Here is a 10,596-nt window from a genome sequence, read left to right as displayed (position 1 = left end):
TTAAAAGAAACAAAATCCCATTGTATGCGCGCGTGTGTATGTGTATACGCGCATTTGTGTCGTCTTTTGTGTTTAGTCCAGAACTCAGAAACGGGTGCATCTCCCCACATTCATGTCCGTGCCACATGTACCTGTGCCCCTCTTTATTTAACCTGCTGCGAAAAGTACAAACACGTGTGTCTGTCTTAATTTACTCTACGATGAGCTTGCATTTCGAAGGGGTACTAATAAGACATGTACCTTCCACGGCCAAGGTGCTGAATGACTGTGTCGGTGGCGCTACCAAAAGGCTCAGAGAGTGACGGATTGAACTTGTGTTGATAGCGATGTCTGCTAATGGGTAAGTTAACTGCCTGCATGACTTCTTGTTTTGTTCAATGCCGAACATTTTGTCTATGGGATGAGTACGATTGCCAACATTTTTGCCCAATGAGTCGGTTCAATTGTGGACTTTTTTGTCTTAAGGGTGTAGGATCAATTGTGGACTTTATTTTGTCTAACGGGTAGGTTCAATGCCTTCTCCTAAATTGTTTTACACATTTGGAAACGCGACAGTTAAAACAGTTTACAAAAGTATCTGACCAGATAAAAAAAAAAGACAACAACCTGCAACCTGTCAGCAGTTTTGATCCTATCTTTCCCAAAGATGGAAGCAAAATCTCAAAGTATGTTTGTTTTCTCTCATATGAATTTACCCACCTACAATAAGTAGAACAAACAAACAGGAAAAAGACAGGTTTCAGTCATTAACGAAGTAATTCTGAGATCAATCTCAAACAATCATTAGCAGCCAATTTGGCTAAAGCTCACGCTTTTCAACAAATAATCAAAAAGGTATTCTTTAACTCTTGCCAATTTATTTTTTCGTTTCTGTTTTTCAGTTAGTTGAATATGTTTTAGTGGAGTGCTTCCACTATTCTTCTCATCAAACAGGTGATAAGCATTCATATAGCATGACTTCCCATCTATGTCTCTGTTATTCTAGTGAGCAAATACCCCGCGATATTGCTCAGTAGGCCTAAAGTACGGTCTTGACCTAGGCAAATAACCTGCGCAGTCGCAGTGACAAGGAAATGTTTGCCTTGCCAAGAATGACACAAAATATAGTTCTTCAACTTCTAGGCTAAATTTGTCCATGGTGAGTTTACCATGCTTTGTTTTCAAATCTCATTACAAATTCTCCTTACTTTGGTCATGCCATATATATATATATATGTTACAGTTAATCTGTGAAACCAGGGAATACGTGTATTAACTAAACTATTCTAAGTAATACATGAATTAACTGGGTTTTTTCCGTCAGTTAATTCATGTATTACCTAGTTAATACACGTATTCCCTGGTTTCACAGATTAACTGTAACATATATACGTTACACCTCCGGTTCATCCATGGTATCGCGTGGTATTTCGTCTCGACAGGGTGAATGAATATAATGACGTCACTCGATCCTCTAGTGACGTAATCATATTCATTGACCCAGTCTCGACAAAATACAGCGCAATACCATGGATGAACCGGTGGTGTAACTTATACTTATTTATATTTAAATAAATCTGACTGGCAACCAAGTTTGAGTTTGAGCGTGGAGAGACATGGCAGCGGTGGTGGGTCGTCGTCGGTGGTTTGTTTTGTGCCGTCATTATTCAGTCACATTAAAAGAATCAAGTGCTGCAGAGGGTTAATAAACAATATTAGCACTGCCCTGCACAGTTTTTGTCGTAAGGATGTCATGGCTGGTATTTTCACTTCCGCCAAATCCGCATGCGCACCCCTTTTGACACATGCGAATCTCAGCCGCCGATTGAAGAAAGCAAACATAGCAGAGTGTTCGTCGTGGAAATTTCCTTTCTATTTTTAGCATTATATAACACAGGCAAAATAGCCCCGCCCTTTCAAAAGTTTGTCGTGAAAACCGCTAGTTTTATCTGCGATTTAGGTAAAGAGGTTTGTGCGTTTTAATATAGATTGCTTTTATTTTGGTTGTGTCCTTCATTGATATGGGCAACTTAAAGAGGTGTCACCGTGTGAACTAGTGACTGTAGAGTAATTTGAATCAGGTACCCATTTTCTGCTGTGGCACAGCGATTTACCGCAGAGCTATGTTTAGACAGTTAACGGGAAAACTCGGCAACTTGACCAGTTAACTTGCTTAAAGTTCAAGAACCCTGTCTAGCGATTGGTTCTTTCATCGACACGACGACCACAGACCTGCTGTAACTTGCTAATGTTACAGCTGTTTCTGCTCCAATTAGGTTTAAATGTTATTTAGGAGCAAAAGACAACCACCAAGCATAAATTGAACCTTATTCGCTAAAAACCAAGCTAGTTATCAGCATGAAACAAAACAATGGTCCACATTCGGGGCCTTTCGCCTAGGTCTTTGGTCTGCAGAAAGCCACTATGCCTGAATTCAGCATTCTTCTGTGGCAGGGATAGCCAGAAAGGAGGCCTGGTCTACGTAGATTATGGGAAATATTTGTCTACTTCCGCCCGAAGGCGACACCCGCCTGAACTAAGAAAACTTGCCGGTAAGGCTCTGTGTCGTGTCATTTCGGCCTTCGATCAATTGTTTGTTTGTTTATTTGTTTGTCTGCTCAGAAGGAAATGTGCCTTTCCTGCTTGCGTTTTGGCTCACGTAGGTAAGTGCAGCCTAGCTGTCTGATGTGTGTGCCGGTGTATATTTCAGAAACGGATCTCTTTTTTGCTATGATAATAAACATGGACAATACCTTTCTAGGACACCATAGTCACCTTCACATCGTCCACATTTTCGGCACTTGCTTGGGGAAAAAACGTGACGGTAAGTCGTGTTGGTAGCGCGCTTTTGTGATATTGCAAGAATAAGGTAGCTAATTGGTTGGGCTATATGTACGATAAGTACCAAGGTGCTAGTAATCCTCATGATAACCCACGCGGGCCGAACGTGGCTGAATTGCCTGATTTTTTTACATTTTCTTGTTTTCCTCGCTCTGTTATCGAATCTGACCCCTGATTTGCACATGATCACCAAAGCCATTGCCTGTTACGACATTTCGCTTGAACAGAAGTTTATAGAAACCCATGGCTTTTGTACAATCACTTGTCTTTTGAAAACATGCAGATTCCGTTCATACACCATGTTTCCGTTCGTACAAAAGTGCATGTTTCCGTTCGTACGAAAAGCGTTTCCGTTCGTACACATTCGTTAGATCAGAGTGAAACAGGCCCCCACTACAAGTTCTGTGTGTTCCAATGGTCTTCAAATAGCACAAAGTACGAATGCGTGTGATATTGGACCTATGTGAACCATACGATGAATTGAATTTGCAAAAAACAGTTTTGTGTCCGTTCGTACCGATTTTGACGAAAAATGTGTCCGTTCGTACCACTTTTATCAAATTGTTTCCGTTCGTACGCTTTTCATGACGTTCGTGATTTTGGTTGAAAGCTTGTGCAATTAGCATTTCAATACCCCTAATTCGACTTATGTATTACCCATAATTCATGTTGTTCATGAGTGCAACAACACGCGACTGTGGCTTTTCTGGTGCAATACCATCCCTGTTTAAAATCTTACTGAAGAGCAAACATTTTGATAAGTGTGTCTTCGTCCAGTTTCCTTACACAATGTCATTTCAACTTATGTGAAAGCTGTTCAAAATATGTACTCTTTATTTCTTGAAATTTCAGATGTGCCACTCAGAAAAAAGCAGAAGCTGTGTGCTAAAATCGTTATAATCAGGTGATAGGTCAACACACTTTTAAATGTATCTTTCGAAATGCAATTTAACAAAACAAAACTAACACTTGTTTTAGTGAGGGAATACGAAAGGTGGGGTTATCTGTTTGCACAACATTTTGTTTCTTCGTTCGTTAGTTTGTTTTACGAAGAGAGAGCGAGGCAGAGAGAAAGAGAGAGAGAGAGAGAGAGAGAGAGAGAGAGAGAGAGAGAGAGAGAGAGAGATGATGGAACTTTGATGATGGAACTTTATTTTTCAAGGATAGAGGTTTAAGGCGACGCCTTTTCTTACAACCGGTCCTTACTTCTAATACAAATATCTAATAAATGATAAACAAGTAAAGCAACATGACAAATAAACAAAGTAAACGAACGAACCAGCAAACAATCGACAAGTAAGCAAACAAGCAAATAAACATAAACAATAAAATGGCAAAGTAAGCAACATACAAATCGAAAGCGAAACATGCAACATGTTAACACATGGAAAGTGATCGACGGTAAAATTCACACGATACCAACGTTTACACTAATGCTAATAATGATTATATGGTGTAAATGATAATGATGATGATGATGATGATGATGATGATGATGATGATGATGATGATGATGATGATGATGATGATGATGATGAAGTGATGATGGAAAATCGCAACATAAATTCCACATAATACATATAATAAAGAACATATTTGTGTAAAGAGAGAGAGAGAGAGAGAGAGAGAGAGAGAGAGAGAGAGAGAGAGAGAGAGAGAGAGAGAGAGATCAAATCAAATCAAATCACATTTTATTTTACGAGGGTTGTGGTATAAGCAATATAAACGAGCTTTTTTTCAACCAGACCTCGCCCAGAGAGGGACTACTTTTGGGGTGAAGACTCATGTGGTTATACTCCGTCCAATTTATGAGATCATCTACACTGTTCTGCAATGTTGAATAAACTTTGTCTCATTTTTTATCAGAAGTGTGTATGGTCGTATCATCAGCAAAGAGTTCACAATCATCATTAACACTAAAAGGAAGATCGTTAATATACAGGGAGAAGAGAAGTGGCCCAAAGTCAGAACCCTGGGCAAATAGATGCGCACGCGAGAGAGAGAGATAGAGATAGAGAGAGAGAGAGAGAGAGAGAGAGAGAGAGAGAGAGAGAGAGAGAGAGAGAGAAAGAGAATGGAGTGCAAAAAAAAGAGAGAGAGAGGGAGAGAAAGTGAGAGAGAGAAAGAGAGAGAGAGAGCGAGAGAGAGAGAGAGAGAGAGAGAGAGAGAGAGAGAGAGAGAGAGAGAGAGAGAGAGAGAGAGAGAGAGAGAGAGAGAGAGAACGGAGAGCACAAAAAATATGATAGACATTGTTGTATACCATTTGTCAAATTTTGTTTTGAAAACGATGAGTTTTGCATGAATATTGTTCGAGCAAGATCTGATTTGTGGCCCATCGGAAATCAGAAATTCACGTTATTCGTCACGTTCGTGTCCTATTATTCAAGATGTGTGCCGATTTTCTCTGTTTGACTAGAACTTAGCTGATGTGTCGTTGTTTTGCTGTGCGAGTCGGGGTCAAATTTTCATCACACACACAGCTACACATCTTCTGCACACTGATTCACTCACAGATACGTTCGGGAAAGGCTGTCTCGCAATCTGACGAATCACACCACACAATACAAAGTACACTTCCAAAATTTCACTATTAACCAAAAGAAAACAATCAAATCACAGAACAATCAAATCAAAACACAATACTGACACACGCAATAAAACACTCAGTCTCAACTCTCGTTCAGCGCACACACTCAGACATAAACCCCGTTCCACGGTTGGCTTTCAACAGTCTTTGGTTGCCAACGTAGCAAAGTTAATTCACTCGTAACACAGCTGACGTCCCAGAATGGTTAAACAACAATATTTGTCATCATTTTCACGAGTTTTCATTCACAAACACCTGGGAAATTAATCTCATGTTCCCCATGCAATAAATCCCCGGTTACCATAGTTGCAGGAAGCAGGTTATACATGGATAATCAAAAGCAAACCCAATAGAAACGCTCGGGAATTCTTCGGCTCTTTTCATTGGCGTTTCCCCAGACCTAAACAGACGACACTGCTTTGCAAATTTCCAAAAACGAACTGACAAACTGGCAAAAGTAAACAAAAAACAAAACTACTTCATGAAAGGTCATACATTAATCACAAACAAATGAAACCTAGCGATATGTTTTGTCTTCTTACAAAGTCATGGAGTGCGTGTATCTGTGTTTCGATACACAGACGTTCGGATAAACACGAACGTCAAGTTCAAGTCAAGCCAATTGACCTCTGACACACAAATTTTGACCCGTGCACAAGACGTTGTATCGATAAACGAAGCGCAAATAAGAAATAATAATAAAAGCAAAGAACATATGCAAACACATCTAACAAAGCCGAGCAAGCAGAATGACAGGTCTAATGAAAAACAAAGAGGCAATGAGTCGGAAACAAGATCGCGATTCTTTCCTTCGCTGCACGACGCAAATCTTCTGTGACCTTTGACCCAACGTAGCTTCCACATTCGATCACTATTAGCTTAATATTTACAACTGAAAACCGATGGGGTGGAATACTGAGAGGAACCTACAGAACTGTGCATCCTCAAACCTGACATATTTATCCCAACATTTTATGAACTCAAAACACAGAAAGTTGCTTTCACACGCCAGCTTTGATTGCAACAACGTGCTGGGGACCCAAACAATGTGTTATCAAACCGGAACTCGTGTTTCAAAGCATGGCTCCCTGTGTTGATTTGGCACTTATTTTCTCACTACCAAAATGATGACAAAAACGATGTTTGGTGATATGCTCCCCCTCGGACCGACAAAAAAACTCAAACATCTTATAATATCTCACAATCCAAATGAAAAACAGCACTGCAGTCACGTCGACGAATAAGGAAAATATCCAAAATAAGGTCGTAGAAAGGTAATCTAAAGTTGACTAAATCAAATCTAAACACATGCACACTTCACCACAAACACAACCTCTCATTCCAAGCATTCTCTCCCAATCTGCCTAGCCTTTCGTCCAACCCTAACCCCCTTCCCTCTCTGCATCTAAATAACTACGGGGTTTCCTAACCTAGCAAAACAAGCATTGACCTTAACGGATATCAAGATAGCCTTCTTGTGGCCGTGGTGACACGGGGGTGGGACATGGATACCGTTTCTGGGTATGCACAAACAGTTGACCCGTGTCCAACCTCGGGCCGGATTCCAATCCGCGACTGTCACGCAAAACTGTTTCAACCCATACTGAGAGAGAGAGAGAGAGAGAGAGAGAGAGAGAGAGAGAGAGAGAGAGAGAGAGAGAGAGAGAGAGAGAGAGAGAGAGAGAGAGAGAGAGAGAGAGAATTAAATTGAACTTTATTTAACAAGGATTAAGATTTAAGGCTACGCCTTTTCTTACAATCTGTCCTTGGGACGCACAGACACACAATGATAAAATTGAAAAATTAAAAATTAAAAAGTTAAAAGGTTTACCAACAAAAGGAGGTCAGAAAACTTCAGCACGTGATGATAAAGATGACGATGATGACGATGATTATGATGATGATGATGATGATGATGATGATGATGATGATGATGATGATGATGAGGCATGAAGAGCATACATATGTGGTTATTCATAAAATCAAATGCATACAATGCAAATAATTATAAGTACAAGCTGGTAGCAATCGAACATGTAGCAATAGTACAACAAAATATGTTCAGAATATACAATGCACAGCATATCTTTGGCGTAATACTAAGTGTGGTAAATCAAAACGCGTTAAACTACTCAGACATTAAGTGTTTTTGACACATTTTTTAAAACTGTTTAATGACTTTAAGTGCTTAAAGGATGATGGAAGTGAATTCCAAACTTATGTACCCGAAAAAGCAAGACTGGTCTTATAAAGGTCAATTTGTGGAATCGGTGGGATCAAGTTGACTGACCCATATCTGTCGGTAGCTTTATTAAATAATGATGTAATGTAAATCGGCACTTTACCGTAATACAATTTATGCATGAAAATGGCTTTATTTAACTTGAGATGTTTTTCCAGTGGAAGAAAGTTAAGCATTTTTAATTTCATATCTGTTGGGGCATTATCCTTTACGATGAGTTTAGCCGAGCGACGATAGAGAGAGTCTAACTTTTTCAAGTGGACATCATTGCTGCCATCCCAGAGCGTCAGAAACACAACGACGCCCACTTACACACTAACACACACCCTTATAAGCGGGGGTGAAAGTGTGGTGGCCAGTGACCCAGAATAAACACAAGCCAACGCTCGAAGTTCGATTGCCCTACTTTTCTTTTCTGTTTCCTTAAAAATAAAAAATAAATCATTGACTTTACCTGGGCCCGCATGCATGAACTGGAAGTCAGAAACACTGGAAGTAGAGGCCTCTTTTGAAAGTGGGAACTCCCGAAGTTAACTTTCTAACTATTCCCTATGCATGAACGCCGTAGTGCTGACTTCGAGAGTATTCGGTCAAGGTCGCGAAAATTGGGGGAATCCCAACTAGTACATGCGTTTGTTAACGGTAAGCTTGGCGACCAGAAGAAACAAGTCTCATCGCGAGTTCAAAAGGGCGAACGTTGAGCGCGCTGTAGTACTAACAGCGTTATTGCTGTTGTTTTTTGAATGGTTAAACGAAAGGGTCGGTTCAAACCTGTGATGATTGTCTTGGAATCGAATGACTGCTTAGCTATGACAATGACTTTGTTGACCTGAATGTTAGGGAGAAAAATAAATGATTATGTTGAACTTTTTTTCTCCTTTTTATATTTAGTCAAGTTTTGACTAAATATTTTAACATCGAGGGGGAATCGAAACGAGGGTCGTGGTGTATGTGCGTGTGTCTGTGTGTGTGTCTGTGTGTGTGTGTAGAGCGATTCAGACTAAACTACTGGACCGATCTTTATGAAATTTGACATGAGAGTTCCTGGGTATGAAATCCCCGAACGTTTTTTTCATTTTTTTGATAAATGTCTTTGATGACGTCATATCCGGCTTTTCGTGAAAGTTGAGGCGGCACTGTCACGCCCTCATTTTTCAACCAAATTGGTTGAAATTTTGGTCAAGTAATCTTCGACGAAGCCCGGGGTTCGGTATTGCATTTCAGCTTGGTGGCTTAAAAATTAATTAATGACTTTGGTCATTAAAAATCTGAAAATTGTAAAAAAAAATAAAAATTTATAAAACGATCCAAATTTACGTTTATCTTATTCTCCATCATTTGCTGATTCCAAAAACATATAAATATGTTATATTCGGATTAAAAACAAGCTCTGAAAATTAAATATATAAAAATTATTATCAAAATTAAATTGTCCAAATCAATTTAAAAACACTTTCATCTTATTCCTTGTCGGTTCCTGATTCCAAAAACATATAGATATGATCTGTTTGGATTAAAAACACGCTCAGAAAGTTAAAACAAAGAGAGGTACAGAAAAGCGTGCTATCCTTCTTAGCGCAACTACTACCCCGCTCTTCTTGTCAATTTCACTGCCTTTGCCATGAGCGGTGGACTGACGATGCTACGAGTATACGGTCTTGCTGAAAAATTACATTGCGTTCACTTTCATTCTGTGAGTTCCACAGCTACTTGACTAAATATTGTATTTTCGCCTTACGCGACTTGTTACATTTAGTCAAGTTTTGACTAAATGTTTTAACATCGAGGGGGAATCGAAACGAGGGTCGTGGTGTATGTGTGTGTGTGTGTGCGTGTGTGCGTGTGTGCGTGCGTGTAGAGCGATTCAGACCAAACTACTGGACCGATCTTTATGAAATTTGACATGAGAGTTCCTGGGTATGATATCCCCGAACGTTTTTTTCATTTTTTGGATTAATGTCTTTGATGACGTCATATCCGGCTTTTCGTGAAAGTTGAGGCGGCACTGTCACGCTCTCATTTTTCAACCAACTTGGTTGAAATTTTGGTCAAGTAGTGTTCGACAAAGCCCGGACTTCGGTATTGCATTTCAGCTTGATGGCTTAAAAATTAGTTAATGACTTTGGTCATTAAAAATCTGAAAATTGTAAAATAAATTATTTTTTTCTAAAACGATCCAAATTTACGTTCATCTTATTCTCCATCATTTGCTGATTCCAAAAACATATAAATATGTTATATTCTGATTAAAAACAAGCTCTGAAAATTAAATATATAAAAATTATTATCAAAATTAAATTTTAGAAATCAATTTAAAAACACTTTCATCTAATTCCTTGTCGGTTCCTGATTCCAAAAACATATAGATATGATATGTTTGGATTAAAAACACGCTCAGAAAGTTAAAACAAAGAGAGGTACAGAAAAGCGTGCTATCCTTCTCAGCGCAAGTACTACCCCGCTCTTCCTGTCAATTTCACTGCCTTTGCCGTGCGCGGTGGACTGACGATGCTACGAGTATACGGTCTTGCTGCGTTGCATTGCGTTTAGTTTCATTCTGTGAGTTCGACAGCTACTTGACTAAATGTTGTATTTTCGCCTTACGCGACTTGTTTTTTCTTTTTTTATCGGGGAGCATCCGTCTTTATTGATCTTTTTTCTGTTCTATTTTCCTGCTTTATATATTAAAGTCAAGATTGGATTTTTTTGTGAAAGCATAGGACAGTTTCTTTCCGCAATTAAAACAAGTCGCGTAAGGCGAAATTACTACATTTAGTCAAGCTTTGGAACTCACAGAATGAAACTGAACGTAGTCCGCCGCTAGTGCAAAAGGCAGTGAAAGTGACGAGCCTGTTTGGCGCGGCAGCGGTTGCGCTGTGCTTCATAGCACGCTTTACTGTGCCTCTCTTCGTTTTAACTTTCTGAGCGTGTTTTTAATCAAAACATA

The 10,596-nt window shown here is 39.4% G+C and overlaps 1 protein-coding gene across 2 annotated transcripts in view; it reads left to right on the top strand.

Annotated features, from left to right (window-relative positions):
• Window positions 1-211: 211 nt before the first annotated feature.
• Window positions 212-10,596, top strand: part of LOC138966254 (kynurenine/alpha-aminoadipate aminotransferase, mitochondrial-like) — a 119,953-nt gene continuing 109,568 nt past the window's right edge. The window contains exons 1-2 of one of the 2 annotated variants that reach the window (XM_070338394.1): window positions 212-340; window positions 2,434-2,531. In XM_070338394.1, the coding sequence (XP_070194495.1) occupies window positions 327-340; window positions 2,434-2,531 (112 nt within the window). In that variant the 5' untranslated portion in view covers window positions 212-326. The remainder of the gene's footprint in view (window positions 341-2,433; window positions 2,532-10,596) is intronic. The other variant, XM_070338395.1, reaches the window with a different exon arrangement.

This window comes from Littorina saxatilis, linkage group LG5 (genome assembly GCF_037325665.1).
Source record: "Littorina saxatilis isolate snail1 linkage group LG5, US_GU_Lsax_2.0, whole genome shotgun sequence".
NCBI lineage: Eukaryota > Metazoa > Mollusca > Gastropoda > Littorinimorpha > Littorinidae > Littorina > Littorina saxatilis.
The sequence above is the reverse complement of the archived record's forward strand: the minus strand, read 5'-3'. Positions and strand labels throughout refer to the sequence as shown.